The sequence below is a fragment of the Ochotona curzoniae genome, unplaced genomic scaffold (genome assembly GCF_017591425.1).
Source record: "Ochotona curzoniae isolate NIBS_2020 unplaced genomic scaffold, NIBS_Ocur_1.0 contig_4792, whole genome shotgun sequence".
NCBI classification, from domain to species: domain Eukaryota; kingdom Metazoa; phylum Chordata; class Mammalia; order Lagomorpha; family Ochotonidae; genus Ochotona; species Ochotona curzoniae.
This window is the reverse complement of record NW_024466389.1, coordinates 5,643,804-5,658,800: the sequence shown is the minus strand read 5'-3', so window position 1 is coordinate 5,658,800 and position 14,997 is coordinate 5,643,804. Positions and strand designations below refer to the sequence as shown.

The 14,997-nt window shown below is 60.6% G+C and overlaps 1 protein-coding gene across 1 annotated transcript in view; it reads left to right on the top strand.

Moving 5' to 3' along the window:
* Positions 1 to 2,450: 2,450 nt before the first annotated feature.
* Positions 2,451 to 14,997, top strand: part of CASZ1 (castor zinc finger 1) — a 48,499-nt gene continuing 35,952 nt past the window's right edge. Inside the window, exons 1-2 of the mRNA XM_040987899.1 lie at positions 2,451 to 2,603; positions 3,110 to 3,148. Of these exons, the coding sequence (XP_040843833.1) occupies positions 2,555 to 2,603; positions 3,110 to 3,148 (88 nt within the window). The 5' untranslated portion in view covers positions 2,451 to 2,554. The remainder of the gene's footprint in view (positions 2,604 to 3,109; positions 3,149 to 14,997) is intronic.

Genomic DNA, 14,997 nt, shown 5'->3' with positions numbered 1-14,997 from the left:
CTGAGCCTGGCGCATGCTTCCAGGCAGCCTCTGCTCCCCTCACCGGGGCCCCTCCAGCTGGCCCTGCTGGCACTCCTTCCTCCCACTCCCTGTCCCTCCCCTTCAGCCATGCCTCACCTGCTTTGCCCACCAGAGGCCCCAGAGTCCTCACAAGGCCCAGACAGTTGGCCCTACCTAGGGACCTAGAGATGCTTCCCTGGTCCCCTCCCAACCCTAACAACCATCACAGGACCCCCAAAGCACATTCAGAGCCACTCAAGAGCTGAATGGGGAGCCCATAGACAGAGGGCTCCCGTACATTCAGAAATCCCCTCTCCATCCCCATGTCTTCAGGCATCCTACTATATCCGGGTGCTTGAATGGAACAGCAGAGGATGAGGTGCGGGCCTAATAATCAGATCTGCAAGGGGATGGAACCCTTGTCTTGGGCGTCATTGGTGGCAGCACCCAGAGGCTGCTGAGATGCCGGCTCTGAGTTCCCAGATGGGGAGCAGGCAGTGGCACTGGCCTGTGTCGCATTTGGGGTGTTCGTGGAGTGGCTTGCTCCAGATCGCAGGATCGTGGGCTCGGGGAAGTTTGAGAAAACTTTCTGGTTGCCACTGTCACAGCAGGCTGAGAACAGGCCCCAGAGGGGAGGGCTGTGGGACAGCGGGGAACAAGGGTTACAGAGGGGAGACGGCCAGAAGGAGAGGGATGCTACACTACGCCGGAGGGCACTTAGCCCTCAAGAACAATCTGAAGGGGTAAAAAAACACGCAGACAAGAAAAATAAGGGGAAAGTAGGAGAAAGAGTAGATTGTTAACTTCCCTGACGTCTTTGCCCCAAGGCCTCTCTGGGCCCCTCCCTTTGCAAAATAGAAATATTGCAAAAATAGGCCAGTGCCGTGTTGCTGAACGCTGCCCAAAGACCAGAGGCGGCTGGTGCCCTGTTCCCGTCGCTCACCGGCTGCAAGGGGGTGGTGGGCTCCTAGAACAGGAGAAACATAGGGACAGGGAGGGAGACAGCAGGAAGGCCCAAGAAGGGACAGAGGGAGGGCTGGGGACCACGTGGGAGCCAGGTCCTCCTTCAGCAGAAATGCCCAGGGTGCTGCTGACCCTGCTGGCCACCCCTTAGCCTTGTGTGCCCCTCCAAGCCCAGTGGGAACCTTGGGCCACCAGCATCCCAGGAGTGCCTACATACATGGCTGCCATGGGGACATGCGGGACTGGTCAGACGCCATGGCCAGGACTTCACTGCTTTGGCTCTGAGAGAAGTGCCTGGTCCCACAATCAGGTGGTCAGGGCCAGGATGGGTTCTGCTGTCAGAGGTCACGGCAGGGGGTGGGGAGAAGCCCCAAATGTTGAGCAGATCATTGGTGGTGGGCTCCCTGGACAGGCTGGGAGGGAAGCCGGGCCGCCTGCTCCAGTCGCTCTTGTCAGGGACCTGGGGCCTCGAGGACCGCGAGGCGGGAGGAGAGTGGCCAGGGACGCGCGTCGCTGTGTCCTGGAGGCGCGCGGCGGGTGCGGAGAGTGCCAGGGCCCAGATGAGGGGCAGCACGAGAGGGGCAGCAGAGACCCCCACCGTTGTGCGTCCCCCCCACACGCGCCTCCAGGCCCGCAGCCAGCCGGCCAGGGAGAGCCAGGCAGAAGGGCTGGTGTGGCCCGACCAGCCCAGATCGGGCGCCTGCGAGTCTCTTCTTCCCGGAACTCAAGAAGCCACAACAAAATGAGGGAATCCGGGCGTGAGGAGCAAACAACACCGCTCCGCTACTCCAGGAGCCCCGAGTCGCACGGATAGGAACCCTGGAGCGCGCGCCCGAGCGAGCGCGGTCCTGGGGCGCCTCACACACCTGTGCCCGCGCTCGCGGAAAAGTTTGCGCGGCCGCGCGGTGCGTGGGGGCGCGGGGGCGCGCGGCGGCCGTCGGAGCGCGCGGGCGAGTGGAGCTCACGAGCGCGCTCCCGCGGAGGCCGGCGAGCCTCGGTGCGCGCGCACGAGCGCTGTGCCCGCGCCTCGCTCGGGGCCGCACGACATCTCCCCCCCCCCTCCTCCTCCTCCCGCATCTCGGACCCGCTCGGCTGCGCGCGCCCCCTCCCTCCTCCCGCCGGGCCCCCGAGTCCCCGCCTCCGTCTTCTCGAAGTCCAAGGTTTGGGGACCCACTGAGCCCTCGAGGCCGGCCGGCAGCCCTTAGCCGGTGCGCTGAGGGCGCGCGCACGAGAGAGAGGGAGAGCGAGGCGGGCGAGGCGGGCGCGCCGGCACGGCCGAGCGCGCGCCCATTCACCTCAGCGCCTCAGCGCCTCAGCCCCTCAGCGCCTCGGCCGGGCGCGCGCGCGGGCGGGCCGAGCTCTGATCTTTCACCTGCCGGGAGCCGGCGCGGGCCTGGCTGAGGAGGCGGCGCCGCGGCCGCCCTGCCAATCACCGCGGCGCCTGGCAGCGCCCGGGCCGCTCCCGCCCGCCCCGCTCCCTCCTGCCAAACTGTTACCCTGAGTGTTACCGTCAGGAGCAATGACATCAGGGTTTTAAAACAACTTGTTATTCGGGGAGTAATCAGTTGCAATTAGGCATTAATTAAGTATTATGAAAGTTGATTATTTAAGTGAATTCGGCTTTCGACTCTCCGACTATGGTGAGTACCGGCAGCGGGGCGGGGGAGGGCCGGGGGGCGGCGGGCGCTCGCGGGGCGACCCCGACGGGGGTGCGGGGTGCGGGCGCGCGGGGCGGGGAGCCCCTCGGGCTTGGCGGGCGCCGGCCCGGTGCCCCCCGCCCACCCCCGGCCACCCCGTCCCAGCCCGGCCCGGGGGTGGGGGGGCCGCGCTCCGCCAATACTTTCTGTTTGAGTTGACTCAAGTCGGGAGCGGCGAGGAGCGTGCGGGTGCCGGAGCGTGAGAAGCGAGCGAGCGAGCGAGGGAGCCGAGGCAAAGTTTCGCCCGGCGCCCGCCGCCTCCCGGCCCCTGGGCGGCCTCGCAGCCCCGGGTCGGGTCGGTCCTCCCGGGGCGGGCTGGGGGGCGGCGGGCTGGACGGAGGGGAGGAGATCGGGGACCCGCGAGAGACTCAACAGCCTGTTTTCTATTTTTTTTTCTTTCTTTTTTCCCTTTTTTTTTTTTTTTCTTTTCGTGGTGGCGTTCCTCGAAGAGTTTGGGACCAAGGAGAGGAGAATGGATCTTGGAACAGGTACGGGCCGGTGGGAACCCCGGGGCGGCTCTTTCACTTTTCTTTCGCTTCTTTTACGGAAGTTCTTATTTTTAGCCCAAGAGGCGGCGGCCGAGCAGGGGTGGGGGCGGCTGGAGGGTCGGGGCGCGGGGCGGCACCGGGCACCGGGCGCCGTGTCCCCGCCGGGGGCTGTGACTAACCCGGGCTTGTCATTGCGAGAGCACCCGGGGGCCTGGGGGGCCGAGCGCGCACTCGGGGCTTTTGGAGGGTTTTTTGTTGTTGGGCTCTGTGTTGGGGCAGTATGGCTCCGTGTGTTTTGTGTTTTTTCCTCCCTCCGTGCAGTCTGGGTGTGTGTGTGTATGTGTGTTTTTATTATTTTTTTTTTTTTAGTGGGGGGGTGGTTTAGTTTTTGAAAGCAGCGTCCTGTTGGGAAAGGTGGTTAGTCTGGTTTCGGGGCGACTGTCTCAAGGTAAAGGAATTTAATTTATTTGGGACAAGGCTGTGTCGGATGATCAAGCTACTTATTATGGCTAATGAGTGTTTTTCACCTGAGAGTCTGTGGGCTGAGGCGCTGTTATCAGTTCAAAGTGAGGGGCCCACGACTCTCTTTCCCCTGTCTCCCCTTCCGAGTCCCCACCCCGGCACTGCTGATGGGCCGCACTACTAAATTTAGGCATCTGGGCCTGGGGCCCCAGCAGACCAGGCTAGGGCTGGGCTGGGGCTCCAGATAGCACAGTGCTGCCCGCCCACCGGGGTGAGTTGAACCCTGAGATTTGAGGGGTGTCGCCTTGGGTTTTAATCTTGTCTTGCTATTTCTCTTGCTTTCCCTTCCCGTGTGGGTGCCCGAACTTGGCCTCAAACTCCCCTACTCCATGACAGCAGCTCTTGAGTAGGACCTACCCCCCCCCCACCTCGTGGGTGGACAAAAGCAGCTGTCTGCTTGCTCCGTGTCTGAAAAGTTGATCTCCGATTGGGGCTGATCTCTGAACGTTCGCATTGCGTTTATGGAAGGCTAGGTGGTAAAGGTGCTGTTAAGCGTGGTTGTTTGTAATAGGGCCAAGTTCACAGCGTCGCCCCTAGGGACCCATGAGCTGGCATTTGACCTTCTGAGGGCAAAGGGGAGCAGGCAGGAAGGCAGTAGACAGCTCTGGGGGACCCAAGGTAGGCCACCTCGGGGCCAGCTTCGAGCAGAGGTCACACTCGAGCATGTGTCTTTGTGTGTCTGGAGCAGGGGTCCTGAGCAGGTGTCAGACAGTCCTGCCAGCTGTGATGTTGCTGATGGGATGTGGAGGGCCTCAGGACCTCTGGGCCCAGGGCGGGTGTGACGCCCCCTGCCGGGCACAGGTGCCTAAGACAGCTGCTGCCACCCGGCCCCTCCCTGCCCTGAACGCCCACGGAGAGCCAGCCCGCCCCCACCTCATCAGGTGTCTCATCAACTCCCTCTCAGGCCACACCCCCTTTCTTCAGAAACAGGGTCCCCACCCATCCCAGCCAAGAAGCAGACCTGAGATGGGCCTGGAGCTGAGGCACCACCCCTACCTGCCGCTGGCAGCCTCGGCATGTGGGCGGGCACACGGGGCGAGGCATTACTCAGCTGGGAGGCGGGCCCTCCTTGTCTTCCTCCTGCTCGCCTGGTTGGTGCCAACTGGAGGTGACGCCCATCTTCCTGCCATTCGCCAACCAGGCCCTCCCTGTCTGCAGTGTAGGTACCACTCCAGGACCCTTCAGCTAAGGGGTGTTCCCATGAGAGCAGGGACCTCCCAGGCCTGCAGGACGTGGGTGACGGAGCCTCTGTGGCCTTCCTGCCCAGTCTTAGGGATCCTTCACTTCCCCCAGTACTCCGAGACAAGCTCTGGAAACTTTTCCTAGAAGCCAGCAGGGCCCCTGAGGTCAGCCCGTCCCTCCTACGGCTGGAGCCGGGCACTCCCAGTGGGACCCAGGCCTGTGGCCACTCGCGAGCCAAGTGCCAAGGTATCAAACTTCTCACTGCTTCCGGGAGGAGTCATCCAGTGATAGCATCTCAACCTCTTCTTTGAACTTGGAAGTTTCACTTAATTAATCTTAGAACTTCAGAAGAAACACGCTCTCCCCCACCCCCACTTCACACAAAAAGGGAAGAAGATGGGGCCTCTGAGATGCCCCTGGAGCCAGGCTCTGGGCCTGGTGCATGCATCCTCAGGGGACTGGACCACTCTTCTGACCCCCACACAGGAACACTCCAGGGGCAGGCTGAGCCTCTGAGTATTCAGGACTGGTACCACGGGAGAAGGGCTTCTTTTTCTTCAGGGATCAGCGTGGCAGCTTCAGTCGAGGGCATCCCTAGCATAGCCCAAGGCTGGGGATGCAGGCCCCAAAGGGCTGCCAGCACCCGAGACCAATGGGCACCAGCTCACATGGGTTAACACCCTGCTGGCTGCAGTCGGGTCGGGGCCCTGAGACACTCCAGACGTGAGCTGCTCAGTGGTGTCTCAGGAGGGCACGGCAGGGTCTTGAGACCCTCGGGGGCCATGTTGGACCCCTTTCCCCCACCGTGGTTCAGCCAAGGGCTGGATCAATCTGGACGTCTTTAGCAATAAAAAATGCCGATGTCGTCCTAATTCACCAGGCCCCGAGATGACAGCAAATTTACATTTTTTAATTAAACTAGCAGCCAGTTTTTATGAGAGGGGGTTGGGTTATGCAAATCAAATGGTTGTGTACGGAAGATTAGGAGAGTTTGGGAATAAATTCCACAAATGCTAATAAAAAAAAGGGGGGAAAGAGAGAGAGAGAGGGAGGGAAGGGAGAGAGGAAGAGAGAGGACCTGGTTCCATTAGGCCCTTTTAGAGCGATTTCCCTAGGGGAGAGGGGGGAAGGGAAGGGGGGGGAGGCCACTCTGAGGCACAGGTAAATCCATCCTGCAGTTGGGGAGCTCCAGAATTAGGCCCCCGCAGGCTGACTGCTAGGCCCAACGCCACTGAAAGCGGGTGTGAAAATGACTGTGAGACGACAGGAGCTTTGAGAAAGAGCTTGTCCTTGATTATGGGGATCTGCTTGTAATTGCTCCTGACTCCCCGGGGGAGCTGGAGAGGAAGAGGAGGGGCGGTCCGGGGTTAGAGCTGCCCAGTGGGTGATCCAGGTATAGGACCAACCAAGCAAAGAGACCCCCGGGGCCGCCAGTCAGGGGTGGCACTGTCCTCCTGGCTCCTTGGCTGCAGCCAGGCCATGAAGGCGAGGCAGCAGGAGTCAGTGCCACTCCGTGACCCGGGCTTGCTTCTCTCCCTGGCTGAGGGTCTAGACCAGCAGGCAGGCAGTACCCCACACTCTTGCTTCCCACTCTAGACCTCAGCTGTGGCCAGACACAGAGGAAGAGGAGCTGGGCCAAGTGGCCTTGCCAGCCTGCTTCTCGCGCGGAGTCTCCCAGTAGCCGCATACTGTGCAGGGTGCGGAGAGGTGGACTTCTTCCAGGGGCTGATGTCTGAGCCCCAGGAGCCGAGAGCCCAGCTACCCCAGCTCCAGACTCCCCGAGCTTCGGTGAGCTGCTGGTTCAAGGCCAGTGCTCTGCCCAGAGCAGAGGTTTCTAGGAACCTTGCTAGCTCTGGTCTCACCCTCAGCCAGCACGCACTGGGTCTTGAGAAGGGTCTTGAGCTATTTCTGGAGGAAGCGGTTCTCCACCGGCTTTAGGGTAGAACACATTGGCCTCAATTTCCCTTCCTCCAGCCTATACTTGGCCCGATACACCCACTCGACCAGTCTCAGCCGGGGCCAGCCCCTGCAGTCATGCTGGGCACCGGTTCTGCCAGTCTGCTGTGGGGGGTAGGTGCGCTTGGTGCCATCTTGGCAGGAAGGAGCTGTCAGAGCCAAGAACAGAATGGGCCGTCTCGGAAACAGTGAGTTTCCTGGTACCATTCAGACAGAGCTTGGCCAAGCAGCTGGCACAGCCATTTGGAGGGACATGAACGTCAGATGACTCGCTGGCTCCCAGCTTCAGTTTGTTGTGGGGCAGTCTTGGAGGGAAGTGAGCTAGGTGACAAGTCCACATGTGGGTTTGTGTGCTGAAAAATGTTTGAGGTGGGCAGTGCTTGGCTGAGTAGTCCCCTGACCCCACCCCCAGTCCGAGACAGCCGTGACAGCAGCTGTCAGTTGGGAGAGCAAAGTTTGGATGAGAGTGTAAGCGCCCCACCCCCCATGACCAGGGGCAGCAAGGGCAGTGTCCCCGGGGGGCACCCACCCACTCTCCTCTCCAGGATGGACACGGGGCAGGGGCTGGGCAGTGTCAGACCTCTCTCCTGCCCACCTCGGGGATCTTCCCCACCCCGCACGACCAGGGGCAGCAAGGGCAGTGTCCCCGGGGGGCACCAGCCAGGACACCCACCCGCTCTCCTCTCCGGGATGGACACGGGGCAGGGGCTGGGCGGTGTCAGACCTCTCTCCTGCCCACCTCGGGGATCTTCCCTACCCCCCACGGCCAGGGAATTGGCTCAGTTGCAACTCAGTTTTTATGATGGAAAAATAAAATAAATGGAGGCACCTTTGCAGGGCTGAGTCACAGCAGCAGCATCTCCTCATTAAAGCTGCCCTGGCTCCAGTCCCTGCCCACTGCCCGGGCAGGGGCCGGGTGGGGCCGGGGAGGGTTCTTGGCCCCGACTTCTCTCCCTCCTGGCCCCTGCCTGGTGCCTGATGCATTCCCACCCCCCTGCGTCCGTCTCCTCTGGCCTGCCTGCCATTCTGACCGAGGTGAGGCCAGTCGTCCGTGCCGCCCCAGGCCATCTTCCCTGAACGGGCTCTACATCTTAGCCGCTCTTGCTGCTGCCTGGTGGGTGCTGAAGCAAGCAGCTCCTGTCCCAGGTTGCTAGATCGGGCAGAGCAGAAGGGCCCTAAGGATGACAAGGATGACAAGGAGGAGGAGGAGGGCTGGGCGCCCCAGACTGCTTTCCTGGGGTGGCTTGTGCAAGGCAGCAGCTTGGTGGCCCCAGGCACAGCGTTCTGGCTCCTGGCTGTAGAGGGGTACCTTCATCTTACTCTCATTGAGATAAGGGTCCCTTGTGGAAGAAAGACCCCTAGGCAGGTAGGGAAGCTAGAGTTCAGCCAGCAGGCATCTGGTGCTAGAGCTGTGGGGGTGAAGCCTGCCCGGTGTCCCCAGGTTGGCAGGACCTGGCGTGGGGAGGAGAGAGGGCTATGCTTTTCTCTTGTGCCAGCGTGAGGGCCCAACAAGCTTTGGGGAGCAGTGGGCCTGTGGGACTTCCCACCCCTCCCACGCCTTCCAGATGCCACCTCTGCCCTTCTCCACCTTGTCTGCCCTACTCCCTGCCATTGTGCAACCACGTTTTTCAGCCTTTTTTGCCCAGGCTACCCCGTTCCCTGGATCCAGGCCCTTCCAGCTTACCTGCTTGCCCTGCCCTCTCTACCCTCCTCGCCAGCCTCACACCCAGTTGGCCTTGAGAAGAGATAAGAGATAAGAGGCTGGCTGGAGGCCTGCTGCTCTGAGGGCCCGGTGCTTCCCGTGACTTTGGTGTGCCGGGGCAGCACTCAGGCTCCTGTGCTCTGGTCCCCAGGAGGCCAAGGCCAGGGACTTTGTTTTCTTCTAATGCCATTGCTCCTAATGGTGACCATTAGACGTGACCATTAGCCACCCTGTGGACCTCTCTTTCCTGGGCTTGGTACAGGGCTGGGGCCCGGGCTTTCCCACTGTAAGTGCTGGTGGATGGATGGATTGATTGATGTGCCTCTTCCCCAGCTTCTGAGTAGGGGCAGAATGAGGAGAGCAGGAAACGTTGGCCAGTTCTCCTGGGACCTGGGTTTTAGCTCCTGGAGAGCTCTCCCCGGAAGGAAGGAGCGGGGCCAGGATCAGGCGTGATGACGTGAAGGGGTCACAGGGACCCGTGGTTGTGGAGAGGCATTGAGCGGTTGGATGGTGCTCCTGCAAGAGCTGCCAACCACAACCGTGGGGTCTGTGTGCTGCCAGATAGGGGCTGGAAGGCAGTGGCTGGAGGGTGGCACATAGCTGTGTGTCCTCTCTGGCCCTGGACCCTCCCCGGCTGGGGGGCCGGGTGCAAGGAGGCATGTCAAAGCCCAGGTTGCAGACTTTGGCTCTCGGACGTGGTGGCGTGTCGGGCTGCTTCTGTGCTATGTCAGAGCATCCTGCAAGCCTGCCCTTGGTCCCTTTGACAGTTCCGGTCCCAGAGGCTCTGTCAGTGCCACAGGCACTTGGCTGCTGGGACCCCTTCCTAGAGCCAACAGGGGCTTCCCTTTTCTCCTGGGCTGAGGCCAGGGCACAGCCTGGCTTTGGAGGGAGGGGATGGAAAGAAATGGATAAATGTTGTGGCTCCGAATTCCTGGAGCTCTCCGAGTTAAACCGTAGCCTGCACTGGCTTTTTCCTATTGCGCTTTCTCTGCGATGTAGCGGGCCTCCACGAGGGCAGGTGCTGCTGGAGAAGCAAAGGCTGGAGGAGGCAGGGGTCTGCAGGGGCGGACTCCTGGAAGAAGTGCTGCTTCTCCCTGGCAGTGACCCCCACCTGCTTTCAGGCTGCCCACACCCCTGCAGTCCCAGAGCCGATGTCCTCATGGGAGGACTGGCTAGGCACTGCACTGCCAGTAGGGGGCGCCATACTGTGTCAGCCCCAGTCCTAGGCACAGACCAGTGTCCTGGGACCTGGTCCAAGCCTTCTGGCCGTGGGTGGGGGAGGGGGAGCCTACCCTCCCCAGCCCCGAGGTTCCTTGCCTGAGTTTGTTTTGCCAGGGTGACCTGTTTAATCATCTCATTTTCTGGTGGCCGTTTATTCCTCGTTTCCACGGTTACGGCCCCATTAAGGGGAGAAGCAATAAGGCAGCGAGTCAAACAGGTAATAAAAACATTAAAGCCCATGTGCACAGAGGGAGGCCGGGCGGGGGAGGGGGCTCAGTGAGGTGAGACGGCCCAGGGAGCAGCCAAGGTAAGAGGCGGCCCACCCTGTTCCCTTCCGGCCAGGAGAGGCCTGCTCCCCAAGACCCAGTGCTCCACTTGGGCCACCAGGGCCTTCGGTGCCCTGGGCAACAGGCTGGGTGTTGGAAGGTAGAACAGGAAGAGTGGCAGGAGCCCCCCAGCATAGGCCCATCTGCAGCTGTCCTGTTTCCAGGCCCCGCGGTGTCCTCACGGGGCGGGGATGGCTTCTCACATTGTTTTGCGTTCTAGAATTTTTCCTGCCAACTTTATCAGAAAGCATATTTGTGGTGAGTGTTGCTAACAGGGCCAGTCGGGTGAGTAAATATTCCTGATGTGGACAGACCTGTGACCTTGAAAGGGAAGAGCACAGCAGTGGGGGCCAAGGGCATGCAGGGAGCCCAGGGCTGGAGACCACACGGCCCCTGGCCTGCAGTTCCTTTGCTGGGAAGAGGTCAGGGCTGTCTCAAGTACTCGGGCTCAGGTGCGAGGCCAGTCCCATGGGTGCACAGGTTGGCAGCCATAGGTGCTGCCCATGGGGCTGGTGCTGACCCTGTCTCCTATGGGCACGCTTCTTCTTGGCGGTGAAGGCTAAAACAAAATTCCTTGCTCGGTCCTTCTGACTAACCGACTAATGACCCCCTATCCTGGGGACCCCTTGCCCTCTGTTTTGCCCTTGAAGTTGGTGGAGTGGAGGGGTGAGTAGCACCTGAGGTCTTCCAGCACCTCCAGGAGGAGGGTCAGGTGGGACTGGCGGGCTCCGTGGATGCCAGGCCAGCCTCAGGGGCTCTCTCCTGGGCTGTGATCCCTGCAGACTCACAAAGGTATCTGTCTCCTGTTATTAATTTCAGAGTTCATTTCTGACTCGAGATGGAGAGCCAGAAAGGGAAGGGATGGGAAATAGGGAAACCCTCTGGCTGGAAACTGTGTCTGGGGAATGGGCCTAGATGAGTTAATATTCCGATCAAACAATTAAAAATAGAAAATGCTCCTGTGGCACCAGCTGCGGAGGCTTTTCAGCAACTGTCACCAGCGAGTTCATGGGGCAGGTGCTGCTGGAGAGAAGTTTTTCCACAAACAGCAAATATCAGAGATTACCACGTGCCCCCACCTACTCCCCTCCCAGGACCCAGGACAGGTGTTTGGGGGCTTCCAGTTCTCCCCCAGACGCCCCTCGGGCCCAGAGCCAGGGGCCTGTGCAACCTCAGGGCTGCCCTTCTCCGCTCCAGGGCCCAGCCGCAGCGGTGAAGTCATCGCCAGATGCCTTGGTAATTGCTTTAAGAATCTAACTTAAAATAAGATGAAAACTTATATTCCTGGGTGAGGAGTAATTTCCCATCTAATAGTAAATTAATGAAAGGATTATACCAGTGGGCCTGGCTGGGAGGCCGTGCTCATCCGATAAATCCAGGGGTCTCCAGCAACCCAGCGCTAGACCTCGAGGCTCCTGAGCCTGGCCCCTCAACGGTGTCTGCTTTTGGGTTCCCCTGGGGCCCCGGCATGGCCTGCTGAGGAGGGAGGGTGAGTTTCCATGCTGTGAGAGGATCAGTGTGTCCAAACCCCAGGTGCGAGAGGGCCAGGCCTGACTGCACGACACGTCAGACAGAGGGACCTCCAGGGCAGATATGTGATGGAGGAGGCTGGGCAGAGATCCCAGCAGGCATAACTGTATCTTTAGCAGCGTGAGGACCCCACGGCCGGGTGACCACCTGCTGAAGACCTGCATCCTGAGAATTACTGCAGGCCAAGGCTGACCGGACTGTTCATTGGCCAGTCCTGTGTGGAGCCTGGAGAGCGGGGCACTCAACATGAGCCCTCCCTCAGGGCCCGAGAGCGCAGGCGCCTACTAAGCCCAGAGTGTCTCTGTCCAGGCTGGGTGACAGAGCTGGCTCCGCCTCACACTGCCCCTCACTCACCAGAGCTTGCTCTGAGAGCTGCTGTGTCCAGTGGCCTGTGCCCATGCCTCTCCAGCCACAGCAGGACACTGCCTAGAGACTCCCCCCTTCACCATTGAGCCCCCTCCGCAGCAGGGGCTTCACCCGCCGGGGTAGGGTCTCTGTCAACAGCTCTCCCTCCCGGATTTTGAGCTGTGCCTTGCTTCTGAAAGTCATGCAGGGAATGGAAGGCGGGAAAACACGAGGCTTAGGTTGCCTGCTGATGCAGAGGCAGACCTGGGGCGGACAGGGCAGTTTCTGGTGGCAGTGCTGAGTACAGGATGCACAGGCCCGCTGCTGAGAGGTGCCTGCTGCCCACGTCCCCAGCTTTGCACCCCCTGTAGAGCCCGCCTGTGCTCACAGGTGCGTGGCTTCCCCTGCATGAGAAAACACAGCAGCTGACGCCGTGTCCTCTGAGCCTTTGGGGGAGAGCCTTCTCTGAAGGCGTCCATGCTTGCTCATCTCCCGAGGAAGGGGCACTTCCGCTGACCTGCAGGGAAGGCTTACAAGGCCCCGGCCCGCTCTGGCTTGTGTCTACTGAAGTGGACGTGAGCAGGCTGAACACTAGGCACTTCAGGAAGTGCATCCAGATGAGCGGGTGTGCTCCGAGGAGACAGGGTTGCCGTTGTCGGATGTTTCCCTGGAAGCGGAGGCTTTGTTGGACGAGGAGATGGGGACGTTTGTCCCTGGATTTCCAGGAGACCATTTCAGCTCAGTTCCAGCACAAGGATTGCCCGGCCTGCATTGACACCAGAAGGCCTGGAGCTACCTCGGGAACCGTACACGATGTCATAAACACCGCCTTTGTGGACAGCCGCCCCAGGGGCTGCACTGAGCTTGCCCAGGTCTCGGCAGGCCAGCAGACCACACAGCATCCTCCCTGTGTGGTGTCAGAGCTGGGGAAAAGCCAGGTGTTCCCAGGAGGACTTGAGCTGCTGAGTGGCCTGTTGCACTCTTCCAGGCCAGGGGAGGAGTCATGGGGCACTGCGAATTGCTAGTCTAAACAATCCAGGAGAGTGTGCTGAGAGAGAGCAAGGCCAGAGCCACAGATGGTGTGAGCCGGCGCGGAATGGGGAGGACGGAGACTTGCACTGTCATGTGTGAGATAGCAGTTGCTCTTATGAGCGGACAGGCTAGTGAATTCCGGCCCGCTGGGACCAAAGCAGACCCACCCATCTGTTCCTTCTCTTACCCCTGGGAGGAGTGGCTGGAGTGGACAAGCAGGCCTGGAAAGCTCGGCCACTCCAAGCACACTGTCGTGAGGTCACGGCCCCATGACCACACCTTGTGGGATTCATGCCCCTGGCCTGCCAACAGGAGGCTGACGGGAGGATGGAGCTGCTCCCGGCAGGGCCCTCAGCAGGGCCGAGAGCCTCCTCTCCTGCCCCCAGAAGGAGCCCAGGACCGATTTCTGTTTCCGGGTCCCTTAGGGGCCCAGGGGCAGATCGAGACAGGCTCCTTGCAGGGAAGGTGTTAACAAACAGCAGGTGATTAAACATGACAAGCGGTGACATTTCTGTTCAGGGTCCGCAGTCCCAGCAAAGCCAAGAATGAAGCTATAAACCCTGACATTTTGTGTTATGCACTGAGAGGTTTTTAATAGACCTCGCTCCTCTTCCCCAGTCAACTTCTCTCTCCCTCGTCCCTCTGCTCACCTGCCCACCCCCCCAACACATATCTCTGGCCCCACACAGGACTCCTGCTCCCCTCAGGCCTGGCTTCCAGGAGCCTGTGCCCTCGCTCCACCTGCAGGGCCCAGGTGGGCGCTGGCCTGTGCCTGCCTCTCTCTTTGATCTTTCTGCTGCCCCCTGCCTCCCCTCCATCCTTCACTCTCACTTCCTTTTTTTGGGCCCTGATCTCACAGCCTCTCCCTGAGCCACGGCTGTCCCAGTTGTCTGGGACAGCAGGTGGCTGTCCCTGTGCCCTCTTTGCTGCCAGACAGACTTGGGAGCGGGTGTAGGCAGATTGTAGGGCTTGGTGTGGGATTTTTTTTTTTTTGGCCCCATCTTTTTTTCAATCCCCTTTTCTCCTTTTTTGGGACAGGGGATAGGAGGTGGAGGGCGAGGGTAGCAGTTCAGTGCAAACAGTTGCCGGATTTATTCAGAAAGGGATTGGCCAGTAACAGTTGTTTCTCAGAGAAGCGTGGGGACAGCTGGGCACTCTTTTGTTCTCTGGGCAGAGCCCTGTGAAGGGCATTTGGAGGTGAGCCTGAGGCTCAAGAGGGCAGGAGTCCAGGGGGAGGAGGGAGGGCGTGAGTTCAACCCAGCCAGGGACTCCCTGCCCTGGAAGACCCGGGCACCCCTACAACTCTGGGGGAGTTTGGTGCGGAAGTCAGGCCCCACCCCTGCACCCCGCCTCAGCTCCAAGGAACTCAAAAAGCACTTAGTTTTTTGTGTTCATTCTGTAAATATTTATTGGACCAGACACTGAGCTACAGCAGTGGCTGTGTCTTGTGGATCCTGCAGTCCTGTGAGGCGGAGGGGTCATGAGACAAGTTACTGCAGAGGTGCCACCGTGTTACAGAGAGGACAGAGCAAGTGGCCACCAATCCCAAGGGGATTGTCGCCCGGAACCCCTGCGGGATGTGCAGTAGAAAGAGGACGAGCCAAGCCCTGAACTGAAGGAGCAGTGTGTCCACCTTAAGAACAGGAGGGGCAACAGCTGCCATGCAGTAGTTGGCGTTGTGCCACCTCCCAGAAGCTATGCCCTTGGTCTCTGGGCAACTGACCCATGCTTGTTCTCCCATCGGCCCTTCCACCTTGAGCCCCCTGGGCTGGGCAGGGCACTGAGGGACAAGATGGGACTGAGCTCAGGTTCAGGGAGAGTGCCTGGGAGGTCAGGAGGTGTCCCCAGGACCTGGAGGAGCCTGGAGGAGCCTCCAGCCCTGGTGTCCAGGGCAGGCTCACCCTCCCCCCCCCCCGTTCCCCCCCTCCCCGCCTTGCCTGCTGACCTCAGGAGCCAGCAGAGGTGGGCTCCAGGTCAGCCCCCTGAACCCAGGATACAGCTGAGAAACTCCACCAAACCATAGGACTTGAGTG